Source organism: Anopheles maculipalpis, chromosome 3RL (genome assembly GCF_943734695.1).
Source record: "Anopheles maculipalpis chromosome 3RL, idAnoMacuDA_375_x, whole genome shotgun sequence".
NCBI classification, from domain to species: Eukaryota; Metazoa; Arthropoda; class Insecta; order Diptera; family Culicidae; genus Anopheles; species Anopheles maculipalpis.
The window spans coordinates 9739574-9756250 of NC_064872.1; the positions used below are offsets into that span (position 1 = coordinate 9739574).

The window sequence follows — 16677 nt, forward strand, 5'->3', positions numbered from 1 at the left end:
TAGTACATCCTCTATCCATGATAGCGACAGGATGTTCTCGTACAACTTCGTAATAATTACGATTAAAATAACAAAACACTTTGAACACGATTACATTATGGTCGATAATTTTCCTACACAATCTTTTTTTTTCACTGCTGTTGTGTTTGTTTTGATTGCTCTGGTTCATTGCTGTCAGTTGATGGGTCCGCTGTCAAAGGGCATTTCCCCTCTAAAACACATAGCACACAGCAGTATGCTGGCTTTTGAAAAATCACTGCAAAACCGTTAAAATGCAGTTGCAGTTGTGATTGAGAAAATGTGTAATATAGGGAAGAAATCTTTAGAAAACGATAAGTATGCATACTTATCACATAACTGCTGTATTGATGCAGATGACAACAACAAAAAAAGAAGTCAAAATTGCAGGCCAAAGTGCCCAAGTTGCTCAAAGTTGTAGTGCGCAGAATGATTTATAATTTTTTAGATTTTGCTCTCAAATTTCCGATTCCAAAAGCAAATTTACTGGTATTAAAGAATGAGTATAAAAAAAATGATGAAAGAGACAAACGTAACAAGGGATATATTTACGGATAAGTGAACTTTTAAGGCCGCGGATTATGGGACATTATTGAAATCGAAACTGTAAAAAAATCTCAAAATTGTGATTTTAACTTTTTCTACATTGCATCGTGTATGCGTAAGGTTCTCAAAAAGTTATTTCAAAGCGAGAAAACTTTACAAACACGCAAGGGTACCTGATATTTTGATTTTGAAATCCATCATGGACACCGGCTTAAACTTGTAATACGATTTCAATTGCAAATAAATGCAGTACGATCGCAATTACGCAGAGTATGAGTATGATCCCTATTGACAAAATAGCCTTAATAACCACTACAAAGGGTTATTTGCCTTAGTAGGATGATTTACAAAGGATTTGTCAATAGGGTTCACCAAACTTCATGCACCTAGTGTGGAAGCACCTGCGCCCGGGACACCAAGCGAGTGCGAACAGTACAGCACCTATTACGATGCGATGTTTTAGTAATCTTTCACGCACACCAGCGCAACCGTGTGCACCGCGGCGATTTTGCTGTACGGTTTAGCGAGTCGGCTCGCAGCATCGTCTCGTCAGTCTTCGTTTTGCTCGTGCGTTGAAAAGACTCGCCTCCCCGGCAACGGTCCTCTCTCTCGCGGCTGAGATCGATTTTTCTTAGCAGCAAATAAGAAAAGTCAAAGTGCAAACGCCCGCCCCTGGAAAAGACGAATAAACCAAGTGTGTTTGTGCATTGGTTTCCCCGTTTTCCTTCCTCCCGTATTTTATTTTTTGTCACGTGAAAGTGCGTTCGATTTTTAGTCATTTTCTTTTAAATTCCTTCGAATTATATCGTTGCACACATAAAACACACGCACACTGTTTTACATCTGTGCACGGATCGAACGGATTCTTCTAGATCAAATCAGAGAAGAAAAAATCCGAGCAAAGTAGTCGTTTTCTGTTCGTTGTGTTGTGCCAAATGGGAAGTTTTTGGCTGGCAAATTACTGAATTCTGCTGTAAGAAAGTTTAACCGTTTGTTACGGCGATAGTCCTCGGCCCACGCGTGTCGCGAAAAAGGGCACCATTGAAGTTACAACCCTGTACACACATCTGCAGGACAAAATTATCCTTGAGCGCACAGGAGGTTGGTGAAGGAGAAGGTGCAGGTGAACACAGTCTCTCGGCATCAAGCAAAAAGTGGTTGGAAACAGCACCCAGAAAAGTAAACCGGAAGTGAACAGCAGAATGGCGGAGTCGGAGGATTTAAGTAGTAACAGTAGTAATAGCAGTAGTAGGGAGGACATGCACTTCTTCGAAGGCGTGGAAAAGCTGCTGGAGATCTGGTTCAAACCGAATCCAGCGCACAAGAATGCCGATCTGCGAAAGATTCCCAGGTAAGTGTTGCTTTGATACACTTTTTTTAAAATTTATTTAATCACCTTCAAAAGCTTTGTGTTTCCGTTGTCAATTTTTATCCTCGTTTCGTTCGTATTTTTTATCCTTGTGTACGCGGAATTTCCCATTTTCAAAAATCAGCTGAAACTACGGGGCCAACCCTTGTCAGATACGCGTGTGTGAGTGTGTTTCGGTGACGTTAAATTTTCACACAGAGAGCGCAACCCGGCTGGCTCTCTGCACTTGTGTGTGTATGCTTTCCACAGTGCGGTTGCGGAACATATGAGCTGGTGTGTGGTTGTGTGTGTATGTGCAGTTTTTTCCCCCCTAATGCGCTTACACCCTATTGTTAACCTTTTTTCTCGTGGCGGGGAAAACAGCGGCTTATAATGTGCGCAAATTTACTCCCTTTTCACCACCAACCAATAACCCCTATCATCTCCCTTTACCCTTTGTTGGTCCAGTACTTTTCCTGTAGGGAAAATGTAAAACCCGGTTCTTCCTCGAGAGGGCTGCATTCAACTGTATTGTAATTTGCCCTTCGTTTAGGTGTGAATCATGATTGTTTTACCGTGTGTAGAAGGCGTACGAACGCGTTGATTTATCGATCGTTAGCTGTAGAAAATTCGCTTTCTACCAACACCCCCAAAATACCACCTGAACCTGATTTTCTGCGTTCAATGGAAGATCAGAGAAAGAGGAAGTAAAGAAGTTTCAACCCGAATGTTCTACGCGATTTTTTTTTATTTGCTTTCTTCAGCACTGACAGCTCTCAGCTGTCATCATGTAAGCAAAGAGATGGTACCGTAGGAGAGTTAAATACAAAGAGAGTCGGCAAATTATGTAATATTTATGCTTATCAAAAAAAAAGAGGACATTTTATTACAAAATCAGTAGAAAAGTAACATAAAAGATTATTTTCTTTATTTTTTACAAATGCGATTTAAAGCTAGAACATACTTGGCCGTAATCGGTCGTTCCGGTTTACCTTGAAAATTTACCGGCTACTTTGATGCGCGCTCGTGTGTGTGTGTGAAAAGGACAAATAATAGCTTCTTTGCATTAGAAGCTTGCTTGGCTTTCCCTTTTCTTTGTCACCCTTTTAGATGATACAGGTGCAGGACGCGTGTCTGGTGGGGTAGTATTGGTGGTGGTACCAACCAACTGAAAGTTCGTTGTCAAGGTTTTTTGTTCAGGGCACATACAGCATGAATAATGCTCACGATGCATCTGACTGAAGGTAAATTTGCAACGAGCAACCTCTCTCTCTCTCTGTTTCCAAGTGCTCTTGTAGGGCCTTGGAAACCAACCCACTCAGGGTGACAATTAGAAGAGCCACGAGATCATCGATATATTTTTGTTAGTACGAAGCTATTTATAAAAGGTTTCTTTAAAAAATCTGCCAATAATTAAACACATGTGCAGTTCAGTAAAGCAATATTCCAGTCAAGAAGGATTGGCAAAATTGGCAATCGTTCCATGTTGCGTCTAATTCTGCCAATGTATGCGAGCACGTGCCGTGGATTCGTTTTGGTGTGCGTGAAGGGTTTTTTTTTACTTCATATCTTACGTCTGGTAGAGACGGTGTTTGGTGCCAATTTCGTTTCCTTCGGTAGTGTATTTCAAACAATCACGCGTTTATCTCGTGCTGAGAGTTTCGCACAGCCATTAATCTCTAAAAATCACGTGCGAAAATAGGCGCCAGCTCTAGAGGAATCGCGTTATCGAACCGAGAAGAACCTGCTAATCGGTAACCGAAAGATCCAATTATGATGATATGAGTGTATTGAACTGTGAAATATTTTTCGAACCCCTAGCTATTTTATCTGTACATGAAGTGCTTGAAATGAAATCAATTCTGACCATAAATCTGACCATAAAGATTATTTACGTTGAGCCTTATTGATGTGTCTCATATTATTGAGATTCGTTTTTTTTTTCAAATCTACCGTAAACAGTAACCTTCAAATTATAAGAACTTTGTTTTCAACTTCAGCCTAATAATCGATTGAGACACAGGAAGCCAAAGTTTTGACAAAAATCGCGCGTGGAATGTTCTGGAACATTTTCAAAACAAGTCACGCACACTGCTGTTTTCCCCTAGTCCATTTGCCATACACCCCGGAAAGGCGTGTCGTACACGGAAAATTGGACATTCATTACGCATACGCAGATAATTTCCGATACACACACATACACACAACACGCAACGTGGCTAACTTCCCCTTCTTATGTAGAGGGATGGAACATTATAAGGGTTGCGGTTGGTCTCGAGGGTTAATATGTTGTCTTTCGCCGGTGCTCTGTAAAATAAATTACATTCGAAGGCTGCTTCGTCGAGACAACTCTTCATACTAGCATGAGTAATGTTCCAGTAGCTTTCAGGTTTACGCGCCTTGATTCGATCGTTGGAAACAAGGTTGTTGAGGTTGGCTGCTGGAGCCCCGCGTCACTGATAACCGTTGACCTGTGTTGAGGTGGCTTCTATTGCAATCGTGCTCCCGTTCCCGCGGTTTGCGACGAATGACGCTTCACGCCACGCTCTAGGCTATTCCTGAACCCCGTAAGCGCGAAAGGGTCATACTGAACCTGACTCCCACCGGGCGATAAGCGTGCCCCGCGCGGCAGATAAAGCCCAGTGAGCACCAACGCGACGCTGGCCACCACGTGGCGGACTCGACGATTATTACCGGTTGTGCGTTTGTAGATGTACTGGCTTCGTTTTGTTTTACCGGCATATCGCGGCGTTGCGTATAGCATATTCTTTTCCCCCACCATCTTTTAATACCAACAGGGGGCAGCCTTAGTACGCATGGCATGACGCATTGCGCGGTTGAGTGCGTTCCAGCATCAACCATATGGGGATGCATTTGTATTAGTTGTATAAAAGCACCGGCTAAAATCACATGGTTTTTTGGCATGCACGTCGACAGATGTCAACAGTTGATCGTTTCTGGTGGGGTTGGAACGATCGTCTCTTGGATGTTGCAGTAAAGATGATCGACGATCTCGTTCGATCAACTGCGACAAATGTAGTAAACTATTGCGTCGCAAGTAAACTTCGGGTTATTTTTCTATGCTATGATCGACAGAGACATAGGCAATTGGTGCCAAAGATGGGAGAAAGGGTCTCTTCGTTAATTGAAAATAAGTAGTGGCGGATGAGGCAACCTCTTATTTTTATAAAGGAAAGTTTTCGATGCTTTGGACATTCCTCGAAGCGGCAAATTCCTCGGAGCGATGCGTCAAACACAGTGAAACCGTATACTTAGGTTCCTTACGTAGTATTAAATACTATCAAATGTTTTTTATATATTTCGTGATGAAGCTACACGACTGGATCGGGGTTCAAATCCCATCCAGACTATGTACCCTCTTAGTGAACCTATCCGACACCTATCCGAATCCTGAAGCACCTATCCGACAAGCTGGCTATAAGCTGATGAAAACGTCGAAGCGGCTGATTAGTTCCTTACCGTCGACCTAGGCTTCAGAGCATCCGTCCTATACTTTAAAGAAGAATCTAGGCAAGAGGAGCATCAAAGTCCCAAATCCTATATCCCAAAAGGAAATGAGAAAAATATGTTAGACTTCCAGACTCCATTCTTCTCAAAGTCGGGTTCGATGTAGTTGTTTTTCGACAAGTGTTGATCTGATGACCTTAACGAATCATTCTGTGGTCATGCTCTACATTAAAAGAATTTATTTTAATTAAGTTATGCTCGATTTTGTATACATTGTGGAACACAACATACTAGCAATGTTTTATTGATATGCTACGACATAAAACATTGTTGCATGTTATTACTTTAATGCGTGCCTGGCTCTCAAAATTGTTTTCCAAACTAAAAAAAAAATACAATAGCTTCCATTCACAGTAGAATGGTTAAACTACTTAAAAGCATTCCTTTCATTAATTCATCATACGATTAAATTACAACTTTCTTTCTTTTCGTACACTTTGTATAGCCCCACGATAGTCAATATTTTTATTGCAAGTCCACTCATCATTGTCGCGAAGAATGTGCTGATGGAAGTGTTTTTCGTTGCTGCTGCCATTACCATTAATTCATACGTTTTGAATGGATTTTTTCAACGCAACAATGTATAATATATTGCATAACAAGGGCTTTGGTTAGAACGTTCGAGACGAAACGGGAGATAACTTGCAATGAGTTCATACTGCTGGACGCGTAAACTTTTGAGTTAAAATCGATTAGTATGCATTTCTGGTTGAATGAGTGCATATGCAGCAATAATTGAACTCGATGCACCTAGAGCCCTTATGCAAAATCTCGCCTATCGATGTGCTTCATATTGCATTAAATTCCGCTCACACGACGTATACATATTTCTGTCCATAAATAGATCGCTCATTTGCACCTGTGCGAAAGCAGCGCCCTTTGCGACCTTGAGCACCAGGATACTTGTACAAATACACACATATGATTCGGGTTTTGTGTAGGATATGCTGAGCTTTTTCGCTGCCCTTGCTTGCGCGCGTATATAATCGATTTTCCTGACCAACCTTTTACACAAGCGTGTGGGATTTTCCGGTTGTTCGCTGTTGCTAAACAGTTAATTTTTTACATGGCTTTGGTTATTATATGTTTCACTAAACTCCCTCGTTTGTTTCTTTACCATGTTTTCGCAGACCGATGTGGGAGGCAATGCTGAAAACGGTACGCTGTGAAATAATCAGCTTCACCAGGAACGACCAGATTGATGCTTATGTGCTAAGGTAAGTATACTACTACTACTTTTAAATAAATAAGTTTCTCGCGTAACGAACTGAACGAAAAAATAATCCTAGTAATGAAGAAAATCTCTGTTGTTCTGAGAAATATTTCATTTTTTGCTAATCAGCTAAAGCAAAAAGACGTTCTAATGGTGTTGTAACACTGGATGTCGTGTCCCTATAAGTTCGTAAACATTTTCCGAATATATGAGGTCGTCAGAGAACTCGTCGCCCACGATGCCTCGTCAGCCATACATAAAATGTTTGTAGCATCACCTTCGAAATAGTTTTTCGTGCTCGATAGCATAGAGCACGAACACTTTCATCACTTATTTGTTTCTAAATGAATTCATGCGTCTTTTTTGTACAAAGGAATACCTTATTTAATTGCATAATAAGCTCAAATTAAAATTAGTTTTTCCTCGAAAAAAAAAACGCACTCCTATCCTAATGGTCAACGACATAACCTACACAGTTTTGCTAATTGGACGATACTTAGATGCTACCAAGCAAGACTGTTGTTAGCAACGTTTACTTTCGCAGCATTTTTAGACGAAGCTGTTTGTGTCGCTGCTTGCATTTGCCTATAAGCTCAACACAAATATAGCTTTCAAATGTTTTTTAGCATCACCCATAATCCTGTGGCGTTCAAAACAGCTTGGTCCCGCCGTCCGATGCTTCGCACAACAGCTGTGTTTTTGTTTCAGTTTGGCTACATTTTCTGCGCTCTGTTCCAATTTTCCTCTGGTGTCTCTTCCGACGCTAGTGAGAAGAAAAATTATTTATATCCCCTTGTGGTTATTTTTGTTTAAATGTTAACGTAGCACATTAGCAGAAATCCCCACTCCCAGTTCTCCTGTTGAGAGGTACAAAATTCGCGTCACGTACGAAGCATCACAACCAGAGGGAACGGTGTTTCGGTTTGAGCTAAGGCAAGGGAGATTTGAGCGAATGTTGGGATTGTGCAAAATCTGGTCCAATGACATGGCCGTGGTGCTCAATCTTTTTTTTTGCCAGTCCGCACCATTCATATGCTCTTGACCTTAGCGCGGCAGGAAATAAAATTCTATGTCTCGAGGGGCAACGACCTAGAGTGAGGGAGCTGGTTGCAATTTAGACGATTACTTTGCCTTCTAGCTGATAAGTTTGGCACACGTATGTAATAACGAGAAGATCTAGAAACCGCTCAAAAGTATCTCAACAGTAACGTCAATCCTAATTCGACCTTGTGTGACTCTTTTTCGCATGTAGCCAAATACACTGATTATTCGACTGTCCATGACAGTTGTCCTTCGACGACATCAACGACATTTGCCCCAAGAATCATCTCAACTCAACCTGATGAAGTAATCGACCTCCTACTGCCTATCTGAGCTAGAAAATTGAATCTCTCTCAACATTATCTCATTTCCGTCGGGATTATCTTACTCCGCAAATGTGTAACTTCATGAGTGGGTATTAATATTAGAACAAAGACACTTTCCGAGTGTCGGGGAAATTGGCATTTTCAGCTTATCAGAGAGGAGCAGCGATGGCCACGCTCCAAATGTCAAGGATTTGTGCAGATAACGAATGAAGCGCGCCGTCCAATGTTTGCCCTTAATCCTAATCGAAAGCTTTTGTCTTGTCTTGGCTTACTGCTGGCTGACGTTAGCTGTCCGATTACGCCTATGTGTACCCAGCTATCAGCAGGCTTCCATTGATCCGTCTGGAACATCGGGGAAGCTCTTGTGGGTCGTGAACTTTCCTCCGCTCGCGAGCGCTTGAGGTGTAACTAACCGATCGGAACTTGCTGATACGATCGACAGTGTTTGAGGAACATTTTTTTATTTGCAACTTGCCAGCGTAATTTATTATGCAATTGACGCGATTGATGCTGTCTTCCCAGTACACTAGATTAATCTTACGCCTACCTCGTTGACTGATCATTTTAAAATGTGTTCCGAGACTATGATGAATTTTCGGAAATTCATGTTTTGTTTTTAAATTCACTTTATTTTACAGCGAAAGCAGCATGTTTGTATCGAAGCGTCGTTGGATTCTGAAGACTTGCGGTAGCACCACACCGTTGCAGTGCTTCAAACCGTTGATGCGCATGGCCAACGAGATCGCCGGTTATGCCGCGATTGACGATCTGTTTTACTCGCGCAAGAACTACAAACGTCCCGAGTTGCAGGTATCACCGCATCGTGGATTTGACGAGGAGGTCGCTTTCCTCGATCAGTTCTTCGATGATGGGCGCGCATACAGTTTGGGTGCGATCAATCGCGATTGCTGGCATCTTTACACGCTGAGCCGCGGGGGAGGGGGCTCCAAAATTCGCAAACGCAACAACCATCTGCATCAGCTGATGGACGATGAACTGATACTTGTGCAGGAGGAGGAGGAAGAGCGAGATGAGCAACAGTTTGACGAGCTCATTGCCCCGTCTATGCAGCCAGATCCGGATCAAACGATCGAGATCCTGATGACGGAGCTTGACCCGAGCGTGATGGACATCTTCACCAAGCATGTCTGCAGCTCAGCCAAAGAGGCTACCCAGGTCAGTTTTGTGATTGCTGTGAAAGTTGTTATTTGGTTTCTCTAATGGTTATGATTTAATGCTTTTCTTTTCGCCGTCGTTTAGAAATCGGGAATTGATCGTCTTCTGCCGGGTATGGTCATCGATGACTATCTGTTTGATCCGTGCGGTTACTCCATGAACGGCATCGCTAAGAATGTAAGTAAACTTCGCACGACGAACATTAAATTGGTGTAGGTGGATGTTTATATAAAATGGTAACTTTATCTATTCTAATCATTTCGCAACGGATTGCTATCGTCGCTTTTGCGGATTTCTTCCAACGGTACCGTGCTCTGTACGCTATTTAGTGTGGAAAGAAATACAAAGAGGTAATAGTTGTGTGTGGTTTGTGTCTAGCATGGGCAAGCCAATGCTTAAATTTGGTGTTATTGTTTGAAATCGTTTTTTATGTTTCCTATCCTTTTCCTTTTTTAAATATTTGACTTAAGATAACATGTTGTAGAGAGCAAAAAATTATTAGAAATATTTGAAACTGTCAACTATTTATTTAAAGTATGACGGCTTGCGCCGTATTGTATGTTAAATGGCAACTAGTAATAGGCGAAGTGCTGTTGTGGTCCTAATCGGTTTTGGAGTCGAGTTTGGGATTGGTTCCGGAATAGGAATTGGATCGGAATTCGGAATAGGCTCCGGAATCGGAACTAGATCCGGAATCGGAAACGGTTCCGTAATCGGCACCAGTTCCGAAATTGAAATCGGTGCGGAATCGAAAACAGGTAGTTCCGACTCCGAGTGCCCATCACCAATTTGTGAATTCATCTCATGTGGAAACATCTGATTTTTTAGAATATAAAAAGCAATTGAGATAATATTGTCAAAAAAAGGGTTGGATTCAGCAATATCTGACAAAGGGACAAGATGTATTTAATTTTATTTAATATGCTTTACTTTCCATCTTAGTAACATTTCTCAATTGTGTGTGTGTCACTCACTCTTTTATTCTATTTCCGATATGCTCCGATATACTCTATAACGCTTATTCAACGGAACGTTTTGCTTTTGCGTCGTCTTTTGCAGGGATGTTACATGACCATCCACATCACGCCGGAACGTGAGTTTTCCTACGTTAGCTTCGAGAGCAATGTGGCGTCATCGGATTACGGCGAGCTCATCAAACGCGTCATCCGCACGTTCCAGCCGAACAAGTTCATCGTAACCGTGTTTGCGAACAAGGTAAGCGAAACGATCTCACGTAGTTCGCTGCAACACCCCAACACTCATCCATTTCCATTTTTTCTTCTTTACAGACATCGATCGCGGCGAATGCAAACCGCGAGATCGAAAATTTGGGCAACATAGATCTGTGGAAGCGTCGTGACATTCAATATTCGCGTTTCGCCAGCTACGACCTTACGTACGCCCAATACTGCAAATACCCTAGCTGAGGTTTACCGTGCCTAGCTCCACCGCCGGCCGGGGCTAACATTCCTTCCCCCCTTTCCTTTCCTTCCTCTTCCGCCGTCCTCCCATCGTCTGATGCGTTCTCTGACGATGGTCCTGTCCAAACCGCTCTTCCGTCCCTTCGCTCTACCACCATTCCTCCCACTTCCACACCAATTCGTTCTGAGCAGTTTAAGAAGAGCAACTCTACATCAACGTCACAGCATCCACTACCGATCGGATTCGTACGATTGATCTTTGGCATCTTTTCCACGCTCACATCGCCGTTCGGTATTGGTAGTAGCAATGGCGATGACGACGACGAACCCGTTGAAAAAGGTGGTAGTAAACCATCCAAAAGCAATGGAAAATGTTTCAAGCAACAGCTAAACAAAGATCACAATCGGTATCTGCATCCGTATCGCGCATCGGCAGGAAACAAAAAATATTCCCATTCGCCACTTCTTGTGACAAATCAAATGGAACTGGTAGCACCACCCTTATACATGGAACAACAGCTGATGGATGAAATGAAAGCAACACCTCCAGATTGTAACGAGTTGCAGTTCTACGGACAGTTGAAGAAGCTGCTCGATCTGCCAGTTCTGTTTGCCATCTGCTTCGTACAGCTTATCTCGTTTGTGCTCGTGCTTAACATTGAGGAATGCTCTCCGCTCGTTCTTTTTTCCTGGTGGCGTAACAAGATATCCTGAAATTGACTAGCCATCGTCGTTGCTCGCCGCAGCCTTCAGTTCTGATTACAACCGCCATCAACACCACCGTCACCATCTTCAGGATCATCGACATCTTTGCGATTCGTTTGTTATGTTGAAAGTTATTATTATGTTTTCAATAATAATACAGTAGCAGCAACAAGATCCAGATGGAAAATTGCCGATCGCCCGTGTCAGCAACTGCAGGTTGTAAAATGGCGACCAAAATGGCAACCTTTGTGTACGTTTTGCGTCTCGGCAAACGTACAGCAGCAGCAGCAATTCAGGAGCAGGGTTTCGTCTACTTATGGGAGTGAAGCGCACAATATCCTTTCCTTAGTAGATTCTAGCTTTATATTGTGCATTTCATTTGATCATTCTAAACGCCATTTTCTTTTTGTTGCGATAAGTAGAAGGATCAATAAGTTTGCATCGGTGAGAGGTGAAGAAAATGTTTCATCACATCTGATAGAAAATGATAAACGGAAAGGAGGACGTCAGCAGCGTGCGCCATCTTCCTTCAGACGTCTCGAGCCGAAACAGTGGCGAAAAAGTCATTTATTACGGAAACCTAAAACTTTTAACATTTCTGATGCACCACCACCACCACCAGAAAGCACCATCCTTTTATTAGTGTTAGGAAGAGAAACATTACGCCACTATTTCGATCCACTTAGTACCCACCAGGAGAAGAAGAAGCACCAGAACCACCGGGAAGGGAGTTGCTATTCTGTTATACTACTGCACTGTATAACTTTTCTCGGCCTTGCACACCTTCTTGTATCGGTTCAGCCGATTATTTTTGCCTTTCTAATCTCACTCGATCTGTACTCGTAGCAGCGTTCGGTAGCCTCTTGCATTCGGAACCACCTGCTCGGTGCAATCATGCCGAATGCAATTAGGTAGCATTTACTTTACCCTATCTCTCCATCTGCTGCAATGAAGAAAGCGCACAATGCACGTTTCTTGTTGAGAGAAAAAAATGCTTCCTTCTTTTGTCAGTCTTGTTTTTCAAAAACCCGAACTCGGATATGCCCGAGGAGGATATGCTGTTGACAATTGAGTTTGAATGGTATTTGCTTTCGTTTTTATCATTCTTAAACACACATCCATACAGATCAATCATCATTTTCTCTTTCGAACAAAAGAGAAGAGTATATGGAAAGGAAGCAACAACAAAATATTTCACACAAATATATGTATTACAAGCATAAAGCACTCTTCTATTGACATGCTGTAGAAGATATACAGATTATATAAAGAGCAATCTACTAGTGTGTTTGCATAAGTTTAAACCTGAAACCATTCAAATGGGAGAAGAAAAACAAAACACACATACTACAATGAATGTATGAATATAATAGTGCAGAATTAAAAACCGTTTTTAGTATTTCACCACATCCCTTGGAAAAACATTACATAAAGAATCTAAAAAAAAACCGCAAAAAACGCGTTTTGTGTTAAACACAAAGCAAAACAAAAAAAAAAGATTTTAGAATTTTAGGTTCTATGCGAATATTTGTTAAGAATCTTTCCAACATTTACAAGCCACGTACAGGGGTACAGAAGAGTTTCAAAAGGAGCAATTTTAATTTTGTTGTTGTTGGTATGCTTTTAAAAATTACGTTTTTGAAAATAATATTTGAACTAACACAGGTTAATGTATTAGACAACATTACTCGTCTTTGTTTGTTCTTATTTGCGATTGTACTCTCTATCAGTTTTATTTCTGTTTGCATTAAGTTTTTTCGTATCATTTCATATTAATGATGATTGTAAACGTTTAATTTTTAAATTTGGTTTTATTCTTAGTATGGTTTTTGGTTTAATTTTTTTCAATAAATAATTTTATGTTTGGGAATGCAGCTTTTTTTTCTCTTTTTGCCATTTTTTATTGTATAATTTTAGCTGACAATTATTATGCCCGAGTGTGGCTTACCAAGACAGCACAATTTCGGTACGGTGAAAAGAAAAGCAATTCCGAAATGAGTTATTTTACTCGAAACCCCGAAACGTTAACGTAGCACGAACAAAATGTGTATGTGTGTGTTTGTAATAATGATAGAATTGATCCAAATATAAGGATAATGTCTCCCATAGCGATAGAGAAAGCAGCAAAAAAAACTCGATTAACAACATTTAAACAAGAAGATAACCGAAAGACTCGAAAGATGTGCTAAATTCAATTGGTGTAGTCGAGGGCAGGAACGAAAGGCCGGTGATCCGAGACGAAGAATTCTAGTGATGAACCTAATGGCAATTGCATGTGATTATTAAACTCAAGTTAATGGTTAGGAAAGAGGGGTGTCTAAATGAGGCTAAAGAGGAGCATTTTAGTTGATTTAACTTTATTTTATTCCTTTCCATTCTTTTTAAACTAGGATTTTAAAAGGTAGAATCTTACAGAGTTTAGATCCATACCATGGAACTTTTCAATCACTCAGTGGAATCTTTAACATCGATAATGGAATACAGCAAGCTTCTTATGAAATTTTACAATCATATATGTGCAATATTGCGTTCTGTTAGGTTAAATTTGCAACTACACTGTAGAACTATGCTATTCGCTGTGAATTTCTCCTGTAAAAACCGGCGAATTAAAAAAAAAAAACAGGTTAATTCAATACTATATTTACAGCACCGCTCCGTATCATTCACTGATGAGCGGATTTTATCGCTTGATGTTTTAATGATCAAAACCAAAGCTTATCCTCTCATTTAATGCAATATTCCACTATATGGCAGTACAGTTTCCCAAAAGAGCTTGCAATATTACACTTTCTATTTGAAACATTTCCCTAAGTGATTACTCCATTACATGGATGAAAATCTTGTAAAGGTTTGCGAAGCAAGAAGCGAATGGTACGTTTTAAGTTTTAATATTATTTTTCTATAAAACTGAAATCTTCCGCTCTGATCCGTTATGTGTTCAAAGTACGACTTTTTTGCGAATTAAATTATTCGATAATAATAATTTGTTCATTCCATTTGCAGCGTAAAGGCAAAATTCGAACGAATTAAGTAAGAGTTAGAAGGAAAATTATACCCCAAAGGAACAGATAGGAATAGCTGTGATTGAAAACGAACGAGAGAGAGTGGGGCTAAGGATAAGAGTAAGCGAGAAACAATTCAAAATTCGTAAGCAAATTAATGAAATTTTCAATCATGCTAATTAAACTTTAAAACAACCCCAAAAAAAAAAACGATGTAGCACGCCGCCTAGTGTATCTCCACGCCGCAACCATGTGGATAGATGATCGCGCGGTATATTATGTATTAAAAAGAAACAATTACACAAAGTTCAATGATCGTTTCTAAAGTGGAAATCCCCCCAAAAAAGGGTGAAAAAAGAAATCATTTCAATAAATGCTCAAATGGGTATTTCTTGTGTGCGCTCAGTGCTCTTCCATTATTCGTTGTACGTACTCGATGTTGTGGAAGTTGTTCCACGAGTCACCGGCAGTAACGCGCATCAGCTGCGGTGTCGAAATGTGTGGTACAAAGTCGATTGTAAAGCGGGGAATCGGTCTCAGATAGTCACTGAGCGTTGGTTCCGGATCTTTCTTATCCTTGAACAGGTATTTCGATTTGGAAGATGCGGCAGCCGTACGGCTTCCGGGTGCTGGTAACAGTACCGTGTCGTTAACGTTTACCGGTGCAAGCTTTTTAAATACCGATTGATCGTACTGATGGTTAAGCTGCTTCGTTATCTGTGTACAGTAGAAACAGGTAAGTGAGAATTTGCTACCAGATCGATTGACTGTGCTCTTCCTACCTGTGTATTAACCCGCTTTTTGCTATTGGGCGTCAACTGTCCCATGCTGGTGATTGGCTGTGGTTCCAACTTCTTAACCGTTTCGATGCGTTTACTTAAACCGAGTGTAGTGTGAAGTTCCGGTTGTTTGTATTTTGTAGCTTCCGAAGATGAAGGTGCTGTTGTTGATGGCGCTGGCTGATTTTGTGCTGACCGGGCGGCGGCAGATGTGGTTGGTTTCAGGATCGATTTCGGTGCCGCTGGTAGAAGATTATCTCCGGTGGAAGATTTCAGCACGCTGGCCGTAGATCGGGACAGTGGAACGTCTACGTTGCAGAGGTATCGCTTTCGATTTCCGTGCTTATGTTTTCCCATTTCAGTATCTGACCGTTTCTTTGTGCTCGAACTTGTGTGAAACTTGTTTGTTTATGCTTGCACTGACAGCCAACAGCAAGCGATGTCAAGGATAGCGTGACTGTTGTAGTGTTCTAGCGAGAAAAAGCGCGCAATTTTTCGAGCATGAAGATTGTTGGCATTTACAGCAGTAAATAATATATTTTAAAACTCAAATTTACTCTGTAATATTAGGTTGGTTGGTTAAAATGCATTAAAAGCAATTAAGTATGATTTCATAAAAAAATATTCAAATTTAAAATTCAGAGTAGACCCGTACAATTTTCATACTGCCGAAAGCAAGGATTGAGGGTTAATTTTTTTTCAATCTCTCGTGAGTAACGACCTTCACACGGGTGCTGCGGGCTGTTGGTTTCCACCAAATATGCCAAACGGTACACGAGGTTCCCATTTATTAGTGTTGCTGAGAGATGACTAATTAATAATTCTTGTTATGGGATGTTTAGTCTACAACTTTCCTTAGTTTCGGAAATTCCATTGGCTTATAATTTAAGACATCAACAAACCTAGTCTTCACCCGCGTGTCTGTGAAAATCTATCTGAGTCTGAGAGAAGGGCGAGGTCGGAGGTGCAAGGAAAAAAAGTAAAATGGAGTTCCTACAACTCCACAACGGGGGGAGTTTGGGGATGAGCTCATTTATGGTTTAACGATTGCAAAGCAAGCCTTTCCCAAGTGATAGCATACCCATTCATTTCATAGCAGCATAGTTCGAAATAATACAACCATACTAACGCAGTAAACGTGAACAGAGAACCAAGGAAAAAAGAACAAAACATTGATCGAGGGATCTTGCCGAACATCAATGAGCTAAGGAGTCAAGGTGATTCTAATGAATTGATGTGATTCTAGGATATCCTTTCTTTAAGCTTCCTCAAAAGAGCATCCAGTTGTCGTTGTACACAGTTGTTGTATTTTTTCCAATCGGGACAATCAACTTTGCATGTGAATCGTTAATGATACTGCCCGGGAACGGTCACGATCACACGGAAAACCCATGCCTGTCAGCGTTACAATGCCACCGCGACCTCTCCTGCGTGTTTTTACATTTTTTTTTTTGTCACAAACACAACACAGCCGTTGCTCTAATGCTCTTCGGATGGCCTCCACCACATGCGAGTGCGCAATGCAATCCCAATTCTAAAGTCGTTGTTTACTATCGCCTACGGACCATTCTGCG

At 41.1% G+C, this 16677-nt stretch overlaps 4 protein-coding genes across 6 annotated transcripts in view; 1 reads left to right on the forward strand and 3 right to left on the reverse strand.

Annotated features, from left to right (window-relative positions):
• Window positions 1–16677, reverse strand: part of LOC126564707 (homogentisate 1,2-dioxygenase) — a 650355-nt gene that overhangs the window by 534574 nt on the left and 99104 nt on the right. The gene's annotated exons all lie outside the window — the stretch shown is intronic.
• LOC126565684 (uncharacterized) overlaps window positions 1–16677 on the reverse strand; it is a 343737-nt gene that overhangs the window by 59777 nt on the left and 267283 nt on the right. The window lies entirely within an intron of this gene.
• Window positions 1752–10744, forward strand: LOC126564820 (S-adenosylmethionine decarboxylase proenzyme). Of its 2 annotated transcripts, none has more exons than XM_050221934.1 (7): window positions 1752–1915; window positions 6571–6657; window positions 8659–9196; window positions 9281–9373; window positions 9526–9546; window positions 10256–10411; window positions 10486–10744. In XM_050221934.1, the coding sequence occupies exons 1-7, from the start codon at window positions 1767–1769 to the stop codon at window positions 10621–10623; spliced, it is 1182 nt and encodes a 393-aa protein (XP_050077891.1). In that variant the 5' UTR covers window positions 1752–1766; the 3' UTR covers window positions 10624–10744. The 2 variants fall into 2 exon arrangements, with proteins under 2 accessions (XP_050077891.1, XP_050077892.1); XM_050221935.1 differs by lacking the exon at window positions 9526–9546 and having other exon boundaries at window positions 8659–8951; window positions 9051–9196.
• LOC126565346 (protein PPP1R35 homolog) lies at window positions 14642–15479 on the reverse strand. The gene is made up of 2 exons (XM_050222520.1): window positions 15107–15479; window positions 14642–15041 (listed from the first exon to the last, which is right to left on the reverse strand). The coding sequence occupies exons 1-2, from the start codon at window positions 15458–15460 to the stop codon at window positions 14727–14729; spliced, it is 669 nt and encodes a 222-aa protein (XP_050078477.1). The 5' UTR covers window positions 15461–15479; the 3' UTR covers window positions 14642–14726.